This window comes from Oncorhynchus masou, chromosome 15 (genome assembly GCF_036934945.1).
Source record: "Oncorhynchus masou masou isolate Uvic2021 chromosome 15, UVic_Omas_1.1, whole genome shotgun sequence".
NCBI classification, from domain to species: Eukaryota; Metazoa; Chordata; class Actinopteri; order Salmoniformes; family Salmonidae; genus Oncorhynchus; species Oncorhynchus masou.
This window is the reverse complement of record NC_088226.1, coordinates 70886359-70904441: the sequence shown is the minus strand read 5'-3', so window position 1 is coordinate 70904441 and position 18083 is coordinate 70886359. Positions and strand designations below refer to the sequence as shown.

Genomic DNA, 18083 nt, shown 5'->3' with positions numbered 1-18083 from the left:
ATGTGACTGGTGGTGGATGCTACTGGGGTGTGAGTGTGGTGCGGGGAAATGAAAATGGATACGCAAATCAAGAACTCCGTTTAGAGAACAGGAGGAAAAATCAATATCAAGGGGACTTTACTCATTTTATTAATGTACAAAGTCCGCGCACCATACCTTAGCGAACCCTTATGGGCTGTAGATTATAACTCGTTACACTAATACCGCAGTTAAATGAACCCCTCGTGACTGTAAAAGGGTAGCACGGATGTTTTGGTATAGGTCATTTCTATCCACTAGATAATGATGACTCGGGTTACATGTATTTAACGGAGTGGATTGATGGATCTCAAAAAAAAAAAAAAACACGTATGTAACTAAAGTGAATAATTAAATGTTATACTTCAGTTGGAGAAAACACAAACCGGGCTGACCTATCTTCTTCGTGTGAGGGCGTCCAAGAGCGTCCTGATTGGCTGGAATAGGCAAGCCTTTGACAGTCCTGAAGGCCAATCAGATTGATAGGGACGGACTTTTTTATACAATTCGGATAAACTGTTGTGAACCAATTGCAGATATGCCAGCGGTCTAGTGAAATAACCCCATTGGAGGAGAGACTCGAATGATCGGCATGGAATTGTTTAGGGAACTTGTGGGTGGGTGAATGACCAGAGTGAGCTACAGTTAGTTATGTAACGAAATATACCGTTAGTAGCCTACTGGTGATTTGATTGGATAGATGATGAGACGGGTGATCAGAAAGAAGTAAATGTATCTGCATGAATAGGACAAGGAGAGAGCAAGAGAGAGGGGATTGCACATCTGGAAATGTGGGTGAGTGCAGCTATTCTATTAATTCTGTATCCACATCATAATTGTATAATTTAATTGACTTTAAATGTACTTTAATGTACTTTAATGTAATGTCATGTAGCCTGGGGATTTCTGTAAGGGATGACACGCCTATGGACTATTGGATTTTATCATAGGTGTCATTTTACAGAAATTAACATGAAACACTCATAAAGATTTGCACTGTGTATCATATAAAACTCGGGAAACATATGCGAAACAGAATAGGAGTCCATGCCCACACAATGGCGCATCTCCGTATTCTTTATTATTTATTGATGAGAACATTTCAATGCTCTTTGTCTCTATTCTAATATAGTGTTACAAATAAACATCGTGGTAAATTGCATCGATGCTCCACAGATTAGAAAATAAACTCCATATAGAATGCTACAGGTTTTCGTTAGATATTAGATATTTTGAGCAACATTTTTAATGGTTTGATGTTGTTAGAAAAGGAACTCTACAGAATTACAGGACCCAGACTGGCTGACATTCTTGCGCCTCTACAGGTATTCGTCATTCGATATTTTCAGCAAATGAATTGAACAACACATTTTGTTGTACAACGCTGTCTGGAAAACATCTCCCTTCCCTCTGGCAGAAGAATCGCAGGTTAGCGTTTTCCGTCATGAATCTTGTTCTGGAGGCAGCTCTGCCGAATGGTCACTAGCTTGCACAGCCACAGTCATCAAATCAGATTTTAAACCTAACCCTAATCTTAAATTAAGACCAAAAAGCAAATGTTTGTTTTTATAAATGTTTTAATATAGCCAATTTTGACTTTGCAGCTGGCTTATCTAGTGGAAATCTCCCAGTTCTGCCTCCAGGACAAGACTCATCCCAATAAACATCAAACTGTAGAAGAATCACACCATTTCACCATGTAGGTGTGACTTGGCTCAGACAGCATGATCTGATTCTGATTCCATTCCCTGACTTCCTCTCTGTACGTTGCATTTGACTGGTCCTCAGTGTGTTTCAGTTGGACAGACTGGACAGAGTGCAGCCGACACAGCGACGGTGTGAGTGGAGCAGAGAGAACCGAGGATGGGGGGCGGAGGTCAACAGACGGAGTCAAGCGAGCCGGCCAAGGGTGACGGGGTTGGGCCCGATGGAGGGCGAGGTGGCAGTGCAGTCTACACCTGGGAAGAGGTCCAGAAGCACTGCCACAGAAGCGACCAGTGGTTGGTCATCGACAGGAAGGTCTATAATATTACCCAGTGGGCGAAGAGACACCCAGGGGGCATCAGGGTCATCAGTCACTTTGCTGGAGAAGATGCCACGGTCAGTAGTCTAACTATGGAAGTTGTTGGTGAAATGTTCTCAAGTTATTCCAGGAAGACTGTTGCAAATGTTATAATGTTGTAGGTATGACATATTACACTAGTTGTTAGTGGATCGTACATTATGACTCTGTTACATATCACACTAGTTGTTAGTGGATTGTACATTATGACTCTATTACATATTACACTAGTTGTTAGTGGATTGTACATTGCTGGATCCTAATTTCATGATAATCTCTTAACTAATCTCACAGTTAATTATTTAGTATTTATTTGTACTTTTTAAAATATGTGTTAAATTATCTGAGAGACAAATAAAGGACATGAGGACATTTGTATATATTTCTCTTAAACAACATAGATGAATCTATGTGTCTAATTTCTAGGAAGCATTTGTCGCATTCCATCTCGAACCGAATTTTGTCAGGAAGTTTCTGAAGCCGTTGCTGATTGGAGAGCTGGCACCGACAGAGCCCAGCCAGGACCAGGGGAAAAATGTGAGGAGGCCCATCTTTATCTCTCTCCCTCTACAGCATCACGCCCATAACATACACCGTTTTAGGGTACAGGGGCAGCAGGGTAGCCTAGTGGTTAGAGCGTTGGACTAGTAACCGAAAGGTTGCAAGTTCGAATCCCTGAGCTGACAAGGTACAAATCTGTCATTCTGCCCCTGAACAGGCAGTTAACCCACTGTTCCTAGGCCGTCATTGAAAATAAGAATTTGTTCTTAACTGACTTGTCTAGAAGTCTCAATTTACACTGTCCTCTTCCTCTCCTGTCCTTATCCCTCTCCTGTCCTCTTCCTCCACTCCCTCAATTCTCATCTCTCCACCTTCCTCCTGGTTCATCTACTTTGCTCTATCACAGTTGGTCTTTCTGTAATTCCAAGCATCCTAATTTCTCACATCCTGATATCAAGGACAAATTAATTGAGATAGACTTCATATGTCTGTATTGATTATTGATCACCTCTAACCCATACAGGCAGTACTGGTGCAGGACTTCCAGGCCCTGCGTGACCGTGTGGAGAGTGAGGGTCTCCTCCGTGCCCGCCCCCTCTTCTTCAGCCTCTACCTGGGCCACATCCTGCTACTAGAGGCCCTGGCTTTGGGCCTGCTCTGGGTCTGGGGGAGCAGCTGGAGCCTCACACTGCTCTGTTCCCTCATGCTGGCCACGTCTCAGGTACCATTACAGTATTATTAGGGAGTACAAGAAGATATTTGACAGGCAGATTCAAAGGTTAGGCATAGGTATTGAAGGTTAGGGTTAGGGTTCAGATTAAGGTTAAGGTTAGGTTTAGGATTAAGGTTAGAATTAGAGGATTAGGTTAGGGTTAGGATTAATGTTAAAGTTAGGTTTCAGATTAAGGTTAGAATTAGAGGATTAGGTTAGGGTTAGGATTAATGTTAGAATTAGAGGATTAGGTTAGGATTAAGGTTAAGGTTAGGTTTAGAATTAAAGTTAGAATTAGAGGATTGGGGTAGGGTTAGGATTAAGGTTAGAATTAGATGATTAGGTTAGGGTTAGGATTAAGGTTAAGGTTAGGTTTAGGATTAAGGTTAGAATTAGACGAATAGATTTAGGTTAGGGTAAGGGTTTAGGTTAGGTTTAAGATTGAATTTAATTAATTAATTAATTACCAAATGACAAAAGGCCTCCTGCGGGAAAAAATAATAAACTGTAATAATAATTTTTAAAAATATAGGACAAAACACATCATGACATGAGAGACAACAGTACATAAACAGAGACCGAAGACAACAACACAAACATGGTAGCACCACAACATGGTAGCAACACAACATGGTAGCAACACAACATGACAAAAACATGGTAGCACCACAATATGACAACAACATGGTAGCACCACAATATGACAACAACATGGTAGCACCACAACATGACAACAACATGGTAGCAACACAACATGACAACAACATGGTAGCAACACAACATGACAAAAACATGGTAGCACCACAACATGACAACAACATGGTAGCAACACAACATGACAACAACATGGTAGCAACACAACATGGTAGCAACACAACATGGTAGCAACACAGCATGACAACAACATGGTTGCAACACAACATGGTAGCAACACAACATGGTAGCAACACAACATGACAACAACATGGTAGCAACACAACATGACAACAACATGGTAGCAACACAACATGACAACAACATGGTAGCAGCACAACATGGTAGCAACACAACATGGGAGCAACACAACATGACAACAACATGGTAGCAAAACAACATGACAACACAACATGGTACAAAACATTATTGGGCACAAGACAACAGCACAAAGGGCAAGAAGGTAGAGACAACAATACATCACACAAAGCACTAAGAGTGTCCATGATTGAGTTTTTGAATGAAGAGATGGAGATAAAGATCGTTCCAGTCGCTATCTGCAGCGAACTGAAAAAATGAGCGACCCAGAGATGTGTGTGCTTTGGGGACCTTTAACAGAATGTGACTGGCAGAACGGGTGTTGTATGTGGAGGATGAGGGCTGCAGTAAATATCTCAGATAGGGGGGATTGAGGCCTAAGAAGGTTTTATAAATAAGCGTCAACCAGTGGGTCTTGCGACGGGTATACAGAGATGACCAGTTCACAGAGGAGTATAGAGTGCAGTGATGTGTCCTATAAGGAGCATTGGTGGCAAATCTGATGGCCCGAATGGTAAAGAACATCTAGCCGCTCGAGAGCCCCCATACCTGCCGATCTATGAATTATGTCTGCGTAATCTAGCATAGTTAGGATGGTCATCTGAATCAGGGTTAGTAAGTACTTGTATGAGGTGACTACCTGAAGCTCCAAACCCTCAGACCAGTAGGGAGTGGGGCATTCTTCATACCAAACCATATGACAGAGAAATCCTGTTGGACACTAAGAAAGCTTTGTTGTAGAGCATTTAACACAAATTCTGGGGAGGGGCCAGCTGAGTATAAGACTGTATCATCTGCATATAAATGGATGAGACAACTTCCTACTGCCTGAGCTATGTTGTTGATGTAAATTGAGAAGAGCATGGGGCCTAGGATCGAGCCTTGGGGTACTCCCTTGGTGACAGGCAGTGGTTGAGACAGCAGATGTTCTGACTTTATACACTGCACTCTTTGAGAGAGGTAGTTAGAAAACCAGACCAATGACCCCTCAGAGACACCAATACTCCTTAGCCGGCCCACATGAATGGAATGGTCTACCGTATCAAAAGCCAATCAAAGCCATCAAAAGTCAATAAAAATAGCAGCACAACATTGCTTAGAATCAAGGGCAATAGTAACATCATTGAGGACCTTCAAGGTTGCAGTGACACATCCATAACTTGAAAAGAAACCAGATTGCATACCAGAGAGAATACTATAGACATCAAGAAAGCCAGTCAGTTGAATATTGAGAAGTTTTTCCAACACTTTTGATAAACAGGGCAAAATAGAGCTCCTTTAGCACCTCGGACTCAGTGACCGCCTGCAGGGAGAAACTTTGTAGCGGGGCAGGGGGAAAAGAGGGAGAAGAGAGATAAGGTTACCAAAACCATCCTTTCAGACACTGTTCAAATTCTGCCTTTCTTTTTCACTCTCAGGCCCAGGCTGGCTGGCTGCAGCATGACTACGGCCACCTGTCAGTCTGCAAGAAATCTGGCTGGAACCACAAACTGCACAAGTTTGTCATTGGACACCTAAAGGTAGGCTGCTGGACAATGGTTGGACATTTGACAATACTGTTTCTTTAGGCTGATCTTCTGCTACTCTTTGGATAAATTAATCGGACACAGTTTAAACCCAGTTCTACACTGAAAACCATTCTCAATGGATAATCTCCTTTGAAAGTACATTTTACTCCAGGACTATGTTAAATCTTTCACTTTCCTACATTCACCAGAGCAGTTCACTGCTATACATTAGCCTTATTTCATGTAGTGTCCAACAGGTGTAAGTTACAGTAAGTGTAATTGTGTGTACCATTAATAAGTAACAGTGGCTGTGTGTTTCCAGGGTGCCTCTGCTAACTGGTGGAACCATCGTCACTTCCAGCACCACGCTAAGCCCAACATTTTTCGTAAAGATCCTGATATCAACTCACTGCATGTCTTCGTCCTGGGAGACAAACAGCCTGTAGAGGTAGTTATCACTATAATATATTTGTGATTCCTGCCCCAACTGGACTCACGACCTAGTAGGTAGCCTGGTGGTTAGCGCGTTGGACTGGTAACCGGAAGGTTGCAAGTTCAAATCCCCGAGCCCACAAGGTACAAATCTGTTGTTTTGCCCCTGAACAGGCAGTTAACCCACTGTTCCTAGGCCGTCATTGAAAATAAGAATTTGTTCTTAACTGACTTGCCTGGTTAAATAAAGGTAAAATATACATATTTTTTGAATAATTATCTAAATATTCATGTAATAATATTAATGTAGTATTTAAATATCCATGTAATAATAGCCATGTAATATTCAATTATCCATGTAAGAGTTCATTAATGTAATATTTATGAAATAACCATGTAATAATATCCATGCAATATTTAAATATCCATGTAATAGCTCATTAATTTAATGTAACATTCATGAAATAACCATGTAATAATATCCATGTAATATTCAAATATCCATGTAATAGTTCATTAATGTAATATTCATGAAATAACCATGTAATAATATTCAAATATCCATGTAAGAGTTCATTAATGTAATATTTTTGAAATAACCATGTAATAATATTCAAATATCCATGTAAGAGTTCATTAATGTAATATTCATGAAATAACCATGTAATAATATTCAAATATCCATGTAATAGCTCATTAAATTAATTTAATATTTATGAAATAACCATGTAATAATATCCATGCAATATTTAAATATCCATGTAATAGCTCATTAATTTAATGTAATATTCATGAAATAACCATGTAATAATATCCATGTAATATTCAAATATCCATGTAATAGTTCATTAATGTAATATTCATGAAATAACCATGTAATAATATTCAAATATCCATGTAATAGCTCATTAAATTAATTTAATATTCATGAAATAACCATGTAATAATATCCATGTAATATTCAAATATCCATGTAATAGCTCATTAATTTAATGTAATATTCATGATATAACCATGTAACAATATCCATGTAACGGTTTGTCTCAGTCGTGTTAAAACGGTATTCGTGTTTCTGTGTAAGGTCCATCTGACTCCTTGTCTCTGTCTATTGCAGTATGGTATAAAGAAGTTGAAGTACATGCCCTACCATCACCAACACCAGTACTTCTTCCTCGGTAAGTTGCTGAACACGTTTCATGGATTTCTGTATAGAATCACATCAACTTCCATTGAACACGTAACAGCAAAAGACAGACAACTGATGTATGTATATAATACCAATAATTTCCCTTCTGTCTCTCAGTTGGACCTCCACTCATCGTTCCAGTGTTTTTCAATATCCAGATATTCCGGACCATGTTTTCACAACGAGACTGGGTGGTGAGTTTTCATACCAACTAAATGTAGACTTAATCCTCTTCATTCTTAACTGGAACGTATGGCTTCCACGAGAGAGCAATTATATTATATATATTATTATTATTATTATATTATATTATATATATATATATATATATATATATATATAATTACTCTCTCGTGGAAGCCTTAAAGGTATAAAGGTAAAAATAAATAAATAAATAAATACATATAAATTATATATATATATATATATATAATTTTTTTATTTTACCTTTATTTAACCAGGTAGGCTAGTTGAGAACAAGTTCTCATTTACAACTGTGACCTGACCAAGATAAAGCAAAGCAGTGCGACAAAAACAACACAGAGTTACACATGGAATAAACAATAAACAAGCCAATAACACAATAAACAAGTCAATGACACAGTAGCGACCAGAGAGAGATACCTGCTGGAGCGTGTGCTATGGGTGGGTGCTGCTATGGTGACCAGAGAGAGATACCTGCTGGAGCATGTCCTATGGGTGGGTGCTGCTATGGTGACCAGAGAGAGTTACCTGCTGGAGCGTGTGCTATGGGTGGGTGCTGCTATGGTGACCAGAGAGAGATACCTGCTAGAGCGTGTGCTATGGGTGGGTGCTGCTATGGTGACCAGAGAGAGATAACTGCTGGAGCGTGTGCTATCGGTGGGTGCTGCTATGGTGACCAGTGAGAGATACCTGCTGGAGTGTGTGCTATGGGTGGGTGCTGCTATGGTGACCAGAGAGATATACCTGCTGGAGCGTGTGCTATGGGTGGGTGCTGCTATGGTGACCAGTGAGAGATACCTGCTGCAGCGTGTGCTATGGGTGGGTGCTGCTATGGTGACCAGAGAGAGATACCTGCTGGAGCGTGTGCTATGGGTGGGTGCTGCTATGGTGACCAGTGAGAGATACCTGCTGGAGCGTGTGCTATGGGTGGGTGCTGCTATAGTGACCAGAGAGAGATACCTGCTGGAGCGTGTGCTATGGGTGGGTGCTGCTATGGTGACCAGAGAGAGATACCTGCTGGAGCGTGTGCTATGGGTGGGTGCTGCTATGGTGACCAGAGAGAGATACCTGCTGGAGCGTGTGCTATGGGTGGGTGCTGCTATGGTGACCAGTGAGAGATACCTGCTGGAGCGTGTGCTATGGGTGGGTGCTGCTATGGTGACCAGAGAGAGATACCTGCTGGAGCGTGTGCTATGGGTGGGTGCTGCTATGGTGACCAGAGAGAGATACCTGCTGGAGCGTGTGCTATGGGTGGGTGCTGCTATGGTGACCAGAGAGAGATACCTGCTGGAGCGTGTGCTATGGGTGGGTGCTGCTATGGTTACCAGAGAGAGATACCTGCTGGAGCGTGTGCTATGGGTGGGTGCTGCTATGGTGACCAGAGAGAGATACCTGCTGGAGCGTGTGCTATGGGTGGGTGCTGCAATGGTGACCAGTGAGCTGAGATAAGGCGGGACATTCCCTAGCAAAGTCTTATCGATGACCTGGAGCCAGTGAGTTTGGCGACGAATATGAAGCGAGGTCCAGCCAACGAGACCATACAGGTCACAGTGGTGGGTAATATATGGGGCTTTGGTGACAAAACAGATGACACTGTGATAGACTGCATCCAATTTGCTGAGTAGAGTGTTGGAGGCTATTTGGTAAATGACATCGCCGAAGTCAAAGATCGGTAGGATAGTAAGTTTTACAAGGGTATGTTTGGCAGCATGAGTGAAGGATGCTTTGTTGCAAAACAGGAAGCCAATTCTAGATATAATTTTGGATTGGAGATGTTTAATGTGAGTCTTCAAGGAGAGTTTAAGGTCTAACCAGACACCCAGGTATTTGTAGTTGTCCACGTGTTCTAAGTCAGAACGGGTGGACAGGTGTGGGAAGAAAAAGGTTGAAGAGCAATGCATTTATTTTTACTTGTATTTAAGAGCAGTTGGAGGCCAAGGAAGGAGAGTTGTATGCCATTGAAGCTCGTCTGGAGGTTAGTTAACACAGTGTCCAAAGAAGGGCCAGAAGAATACAGAATGGTGTTGTCTGCATAGAGGTGGATCAGAGACTCACCAGCAGCAAGAGCGACATCATTGATGTATACAGAGAAAAGAGTCGGCCCGAGAATTGAACCCTGGGGCACCCCCATAGAGACTGCCAGAGGTCCGGACAACAGGCCCTCTGATTTGACACCCTGAACTCTGTCTGAGAAGTAGTTGGTGAACCAGGCGAGGCAGTCATTTGAGAAACCAAGGCTGTTGAGTCTGCCGATAAGAATGTGGTGATTGACAGAGTCGAAAGCCTTGGCCAGGTCGATGAATACGGCTGCACAGTAATGTTTCTTATCGGTGGAGGTTATGATGTCGTTTAGGACCTTGAGCGTGGATGAGGTGCACCCATGACCAGCTCTGAAACTGGATTGCATAGCTGAGAAGATACGGTGGGATTCAAAATGGTCTGTGATCTGTTTGTTAACTTGGCTTTCGAAGACCTTCGAAAGGCAGGGCAAGATAGATATGATTATGCTCACACCTGGGGGCACTAAATCCTTGTTCATCGCTCACTAAAGCTAGCGAGCAATAATACCACAAACACTGACTGTACCATCAGAAATGTCTAGCTTCCTAATCAACAGTGATAATTGTTGCTTTGCTAGGAACCCCAGATGTGGTCATGTCTGTGTAGTAACCCCAGATGTGGTCATGTCTGTGTAGGAACCCCAGATGTGATCATGTCTGTGTAGGAACCCCAGATGTGATCATGTCTGTGTAGGAACCCCAGATGTGATCATGTCTGTGTAGTAACCCAAATGTGATCATGTCTGTGTAGGAACCCCAGATGTGGTCATGTCTGTGTAGGAACCCCAGATGTGATCATGTCTGTGTAGGAACCCCAGATGTGATCATGTCTGTGTAGGAACCCCAGATGTGGTCATGTCTGTGTAGGAACCCCAGATGTGATCATGTCTGTGTAGGAACCCCAGATGTGATCATGTCTGTGTAGTAACCCAAATGTGATCATGTCTGTGTAGGAACCCCAGATGTTTAATGTCTGTCCGTAATACCAATCTTTGTCTCCTGTGAAGGATCTGGCGTGGGCGATGAGTTTCTACCTTCGCTTCTTCTGCTGTTACTATCCCTTCTTTGGTTTCTTTGGCTCAGTAGCATTGATCAGCTTCGTCAGGTAAAGTATGAGCTGAGAGGGAGCTCAAAGATTAACTCAGTCATTCGTTGTATTCAAACTATCTACAGTATTAGAAAACAACACAATGCTGTGCTTCATGTAATAATGTAACGTAATATTGTGGCCGAATAATTATATGGTACTGTATATATAGGTTTTTGGAAAGCCACTGGTTTGTATGGGTGACCCAGATGAGTCACCTTCCGATGGAGATGGATCACGAGAGACACCAGGACTGGCTCACCATGCAGGTAACATGTCATCATTACTAGACACCAGGACTGGCTCACCATGCAGGTAACATGTCATCATTACTCGACACCAGGACTGGCTCACCATGCAGGTAACACGTCATCATTACTAGACACCAGGACTGGCTCACCATGCAGGTAACATGTCATCATTACTAGACACCAGGACTGGCTCAACATGCAGGTAACATGTCATCATTACTAGACACCAGGACTGGCTCACCATGCAGGTAACATGTCATCATTACTCGACACCAGGACTGGCTCACCATGCAGGTAACATGTCATCATTACTCGGCACCAGGACTGGCTCACCATGCAGGTAACATGTCATCATTACTAGACACCAGGACTGGCTCACCATGCAGGTAACATGTCATCATTACTAGACACCAGGACTGGCTCAACATGCAGGTAACATGTCATCATTACTAGACACCAGGACTGGCTCACCATGCAGGTAACATGTCATCATTACTAGACACCAGGACTGGCTTACCATGCAGGTAACATGTCATCATTACTAGACACCAGGACTGGCTCACCATGCAGGTAACATGTCATCATTACTAGACACCAGGACTGGCTCACCATGCAGGTAACATGTCATCATTACTCGGCACCAGGACTGGCTCACCATGCAGGTAACATGTCATCATTACTCGGCACCAGGACTGGCTCACCATGCAGGTAACATGTCATCATTACTAGACACCAGGACTGGCTCACCATGCAGGTAACATGTCATCATTACTAGACACCAGGACTGGCTCACCATGCAGGTAACATGTCATCATTACTAGACACCAGGACTGGCTCACCATGCAGGTAACATGTCATTACTAGACAACTGGGTCTTGTCTTGGAGTAGGAGGGCTGATCTAGGATCAGGTCCCCCCTGTCCATACACTCCTATTCATTATAATCTTAAAAGGCTAACCTGATCTGGGAACAGCAGTCCTGAGTACAGGCCCAGGAGTGTTTTCTGGGGCTGTGCCTTCTATAGTTCTCCAGCAGAGGGTGCTATAACGTGTCTCTTTCTCTGGTCTTAGCTGAGTGCTACTTGCAACATTGAACAGTCAACCTTCAACGACTGGTTCAGTGGACACCTCAACTTTCAGATTGAACACCAGTAAGTGAAACAAATATCTCACCTTACTGTTGTCTGTCAAACAGTATATACTGTATTTATATGGCCATTTATCGGGGCATTGGCATACTAAAGTTATAGTTTTAGTTTAAGTTATAGTTTAAGTATTCCGTTTCATTCGATCTTAAATATAACTTCTTGTTTGTACTAAATACTCTACCTCGTAATAGTGTTTAGATACAATATCGATACAATCCTACTCAGAAACTGAGGTTTCTCTGAAAAACTCTGATTGTGTCTGATCTCTCTTTCCTTCCTCCTCCCCCACTCTCTCTCTCTTTCTCTGCCTCTTTCTCTATTCTCTCTCTCTCTCCCTCTCTCTCCTCACCCCCACTCTCTCTCTGCCTCTCTGTCTCTACCCCCACTCTCTCTCTTTCTCTGCCTCTTTCTCTATTCTCTCTCTCCCTCTCTCTCCTCACCCCCACTCTCTCTCTGCCTCTCTTTCTCTACCCCCACTCTCTCTCTGCCTCTCTTTCTCTACCCCCACTCTCTCTCTGGCTCTCTTTCTCTACCCCCACTCTCTCTCTGCCTCTCTTTCTCTACCCCACTCTCTCTCTGACTCTCTTTCTCTACCCCCACTCTATCTCTGATTCTCTTTCTCTCCCCCCACACTCTTTCACTACCCCCACTCTCTCTCTGCCTCTCTTTCTTTAATCTCTCTCTCCCTCTCTCTCCTTCCTCCTCCCCCCACTCTCTCTCTCTCTGCCTCTCTTTCTCTGTCTCCCAGTCTGTTTCCTACCATGCCCCGTCATAACTACCACCTGGTAGCTCCTCTGGTTCGTGCTTTGTGTGAGAAACATGGAGTTCCCTACCAGGTCAAGACTTTGCAGAAAGGCATGACTGATGTTGTCAGGTAAAGTGTTTTAATAAATACTTGTATAGTGCTATTCCTCTGGGAATAGGTTGTACATCATAAGGTGATACCTGCTGCTCTCAGTCTCCTATGTGATTTACCTGGTTCGTTATCCACCTCTGTTCTTCTCCAGGTCACTGAAGAAGTCAGGGGATCTGTGGCTGGATGCGTATCTCCATAAATAAATCCCTTCCTGACTCTGGACGGGATTTAATCCATCGCAGATTAACGACCTGCGAACAGAGAGGACATTTCCTGGATGTTTTTGATGATAATGATCGCTGCAAACATTATTGTGATATAATTGTTTTAATCCTTGTCAGCAGTGAATGGGGATCCATAGCATAAATAGAGGGTTTATATAGTAGGGCCAGGCGTTTTAAAAAAAGAAAACTGTTTTTATTGACCTATATTTCCAGCATTATCCACTGGGTTTGATGCAGGCAGAAAATCCTAGGAAATGCTCTGTAATTGACACAAGTCTCAGTCATTCCAGTCTGGTTGTCCATTCGTTTCTGGTGGAGGGATCGCCTGAACCAGGGGAGACGCAGCATATAATGTTCATTTCACAAAACCTATGATTTGGCAAGGAATTCTATTTGTAGATCAGTGATTTTACACCTCGTTTTTCTCAAGCTGATCGCCTCCAACAGACTCAATCCCTGATCACAGGAGGTTATATAAATGGGGCAATTAGGACACTTGCAGGGGAAAGACTATGAATCAAAGCAGAAAATATAAGTGTACGATAAAAAATCTCTATCGCTTGAAATTCCCCGCTGGGATGTTCTTTGCAGACGACAATATATTCTGCAAAACCTGAAATTTAGCGTCACATTTTAAATGGAAAAGCAGGATAGACAGGATAGACAGCCATCTGACATAATTATGCCGTCTCAGAAGAATGATTCAACTTTGAAAGGTTGTGGGGGATGTACTGTGAAACAGTCTCGTCCTTACATAACAAGACAACATCAATCAACAACAATATTTCACGACGTCTTCGTTGTCTGTTATTAACATGGGTATGATAGGCATTTTTGTATCCGAAAATGTAGAGGGTGAAATATAAACTATTTTCAGAATTCTAATGGCTCGCCTATTTTCATTGACTATAGAAATAACACATTTTATCCATATCTGTTAAGACGGCTGTATTTGGAGAGATGCGCTTCTCCGCCTCCACAAGGTTCATGTAAAAGCGAAGCTACTCGGAGTGATATTCTAACGCTGTTGAATAGTTCTCTGCCTGTAAATACACTCTATCAGCCAGAACAACTGTAAGGTCTTCACCCAGCTCTCATACACAATGTGTGACAGTGGATTTCTCCATTACTGTGTTTTTTTCCGGGCTGCGGCTCCGTTCTTTACGTGTGTTAATGAAGGTGCGCAATTTGGGATTGTCAACTTTTTCGAGAGGGATGTTGGCGCTTGCAAAAGCCATATCCTCATAATTTATTCTATAGCAAATTAAAATGCATACCTGGCTTCTGAAATTAGCTACATTTTCTTGCACAAAATACCTATTATTCCCATAATACTGTTAATACCAGGCAATGAATAAGTAATATATTTACATCGATAATGTCCTTAAAATACGCTAATATTGCTGATGAGAATAATTGTTGGCGATTATTTCATTTGAAGTCAATCCACATGGTTGGGAATTGATTTTGGACTTATTGGATATTTATGTTAGATGATAATGGTGTGAGAAAGTGCTATTATCAGCAACTTGAGGTCAGTTTATCGAAATGCGGGTCAGGAAAACAGCAACCGAAACGCCTGGCCTTAATCATTGGTGACGAGATAGACTATTCCTCCCCAAACGGAAGAAATACATTGATATATATTTTAACAACATGTATGTACATGTATTTACGTATATGTAAATTACAGATATCTAAATATATGTTTAAGTCTTATATTACATGTATTTAAATATATGGACATATTACAAAATTGGCCTTTTTCATATTTCTACAAATATGTTTATATCTTTAACTTTTACATTTTCATAGCGTGCTGTGGTAGCTCGTAAAATAATTTACCAATTATATTTCATAAATATATTTTGCCATATTTTAATGAATTGAAATGTTTGCCTTTTACCTGAATACTGTTGCTAGGCTACATTAAAATCCATTGCATAAAACTACCAAGTTCAGACCTATACTTTGACAAGTTTGACAACAAAATAATGATTGACAACTAAAAAGTTCATAAAATATAAGTTAACATGTAAAATATATTTGTAAAATATGTGTAAAATACACACTTACACCTGACAACCTTCTCTACCCTGATGATACGTTGGAGGCTGGTGGGAGGAGCTATAGGAGGATGGGCTCATTGTAAAGGCTGGAATGGAATTAATGGAATGGGGTCAAACATGTGGTTTCCATGTCTTCGATACCGTTCCATTCATTCCATTCCAACCATTACAATGATCATGTCTTCCTATAGCTCCTCCCAGCAGCCTCCAATGGTTGAGTCTCTATTGACCTCAAGTACCCAGCATTAGGTTTCTAAAGTGGTGTTTTGTATGCACAAGTTGTAGTGGAAAATAAATTGAGGTATAGCCCACCTGCCACTTATGAAACATAGTAAAATTAAACAAGATGTATATTTCGAAAAGCACTTGAACATAGAACATATTTGTAAATATAATTACTGTCCATCCTTGGTGTCCCGAGCTGTCCATCACCATTTGAAATGGTCCCGAGCCCCATCCCCGGCTCCAACTGACAATTTTGAATTTTATTCAGAAGGAAAAGTTATTTGACTAAACACTCATAACATTTAATTAAAATATGTTTTTAACCTGTTTGGTGACAGAGGAAAATATGTGTTCAACTGCAAGCAAGAGTTTTCATTAAGCTTGCTAAAACACCTCGCTAGCTAGCTAGCTCCTTCTTTAGCTTGCCACAAACGTGCAGTGTGACTAACCAAGCTAAGAATTGTTATGAAAATTAAAGTTGAGTTAGATTTCAGTTAATGTCAAGTATGTATTAAATATAATTTAATTGCCAAAGCTATTTAAAAAATGAATAAAAAAATGATCTTGACTAGCCAAGCAATGTGTTGCTTGCTAGCTTTAGAGAAGGGTTGGGTGTCTCTTGAAACAGAATCTGGCCTTACTCGAGATGTTGATATGGCGAATCTCCTTTAAAGGGGAACCGCACCCACTGATGAAGGTGAATTGGGACAGGTTCCACCAGGCTAGGTTATGAAGGTGAATTGGGACAGATTACATCAGGCTAGGTTATGAAGGTGAATTGGGACAGGTTGGTTCCACCAGGCAGGTATGAAGGTGAATTGGGACAGGCTGATTCCACCAGGCTAGGTTATGAAGGTGAATTAGGACAGGCTGTTCCACTAGGCTAGGTTATGAAGGTGAATTGGGACAGGTCACACCAGGCTAGGTTATGAAGGTGAATTGGGACAGATTACATCAGGCTAGGTTATGAAGGTGAATTGGGACAGGTTGTTTCCACCAGGCAGGTATGAAGGTGAATTGGGACAGGCTGATTCCACCAGGCTAGGTTATGAAGGTGAATTAGGACAGGCTGTTCCACTAGGCTAGGTTATGAAGGTGAATTGGGACAGGTCACACCAGGCTAGGTTATGAAGGTGAATTGGGACAGGTCACATCAGGCTAGGTTATGAAGGTGAATTGGGACAGGTTGGTTCCACCAGGCAGGTATGAAGGTGAATTGGGACAGGCTGATTCCACCAGGCTAGGTTATGAAGGTGAATTAGGACAGGCTGTTCCACTAGGCTAGGTTATGAAGGTGAATTGGGACAGGTCACACCAGGCTAGGTTATGAAGGTGAATTGGGACAGGTTGGTGCCACCAGGCTAGCTTATGAAGGTGAATTGGGACAGGTTTCACCAGGCTAGGTTATGAAGGTGAATTGGGACAGGTCACACCAGGCTAGGTTATGAAGGTGAATTGGGACAGGTTTCACCATGCAGGGTATGAAGGTGAATTGGGACAGGCTGGTTCCACCAGGCTAGGTTATGAAGGTGAATTGGGACAGGCTGGTTCCACCAGGCTAGGTTATGAAGGTGAATTGGGACAGGTCAGATGTAACTAGCCTGATTCAAGTGTCCTCTCTGTTCAATTTACAACCAAGTGGTAAATTGCTTTTTGTTCTAAAGGACAAATCTTTTCATTTTTTATCGTATTTTTATTAAATCTTTATTTAACTTGGCAAGTCAGTTAAGAACAAATTCTTAGTTACAATGACGGCCTAGCCAAACCCTAACATGGACGACGCTAGGCCAATTGTGGAACTCCCAATCACGGGCAGTTGTGATACAGCCTGGAATCAAACCAGGGTCAGTAGTGACGCCTCTAGCACTAAGATGAAGTGTCACAGACCGCTGCGCAACTCAGGAACCCCAAGTGCATTTTTACTAATGCATTTCACAACCAAAATCACTCTACTAGTGGTATCTGCTTGGCTGGGTAACTAGTTTAATTTACCGGGTATTTTTATTCTACAACTTTTCACATATCACACATTACTGTTGTTGATGAAGCCATGTGTGTCATGCGGCTAATTCTAATTCGTCATTATTTACCACAGCCACAAAGTCACACAGGCTGCCTTTTTCTACAATTTATCTTCTTACAATGCGATTTCAACCTAACCTTAGCCTTAACCACAAATCTTGGCCACTTTAGATACTGCCGGCAGCATGCTGTAGGTTACAACTGCGGGAAGCAACTGACTTCGGGAATTCACACCTATGTGAAGCTAGCACAATTAGGATTAGTCCCAGTAGTGTAATTTGCAGTTTGCCTTCAAAATAAAAGTTCCCCATTGAAAGTGATGCAAACGGATACAAATAATGGGAACAGGCCATATTTAATTTGACACAAAAATAAAAACAAGTGTTAAAATCCCACTGTTGATGTATCAGACTTCGAAATTGGATTAGGGGCATACTTATATGCTCTGTACAGTCTTACCTATGGATCTTGGGTTGATGAAACAGGGTATCAGCCTGCACCGGGACAC

At 42.0% G+C, this 18083-nt stretch overlaps 1 protein-coding gene across 4 annotated transcripts; it reads left to right on the top strand.

Annotated features, from left to right (window-relative positions):
• The first annotated feature begins 657 nt into the window (after positions 1 to 657).
• LOC135556751 (acyl-CoA Delta-4 desaturase-like) lies at positions 658 to 14144 on the top strand. Of its 4 annotated transcripts, none has more exons than XM_064990173.1 (15): positions 658 to 813; positions 1344 to 1446; positions 1623 to 1717; positions 1817 to 2118; positions 2507 to 2617; positions 3105 to 3302; positions 5723 to 5824; positions 6135 to 6260; positions 7359 to 7419; positions 7548 to 7624; positions 10702 to 10799; positions 10954 to 11050; positions 12103 to 12182; positions 12928 to 13053; positions 13187 to 14144. In XM_064990173.1, exons 4-15 carry the CDS (start codon positions 1882 to 1884, stop codon positions 13236 to 13238), a joined length of 1365 nt encoding a protein of 454 aa, XP_064846245.1. In that variant the 5' UTR covers positions 658 to 813; positions 1344 to 1446; positions 1623 to 1717; positions 1817 to 1881; the 3' UTR covers positions 13239 to 14144. The 4 variants fall into 4 exon arrangements, with proteins under 4 accessions (XP_064846245.1, XP_064846242.1, XP_064846246.1 ...); XM_064990170.1 differs by having other exon boundaries at positions 1807 to 2118; XM_064990174.1 differs by lacking the exon at positions 1623 to 1717.
• Positions 14145 to 18083: the final 3939 nt, after the last annotated feature.

Bases quoted from the DNA above. Each gene is read 5' to 3' on its own strand.
- LOC135556751 (XM_064990174.1), top strand. From the start codon at position 1,882: ATGGGGGGCGGAGGTCAACAGACGGAGTCAAGCGAGCCGGCCAAGGGT. The intron at 7,625-10,701 runs GTGAGTTTTCAT...TCTCCTGTGAAG, and splicing joins TTTCACAACGAGACTGGGTG to GATCTGGCGTGGGCGATGAG. The intron at 12,183-12,927 runs GTAAGTGAAACA...TCTGTCTCCCAG, and splicing joins AACTTTCAGATTGAACACCA to TCTGTTTCCTACCATGCCCC.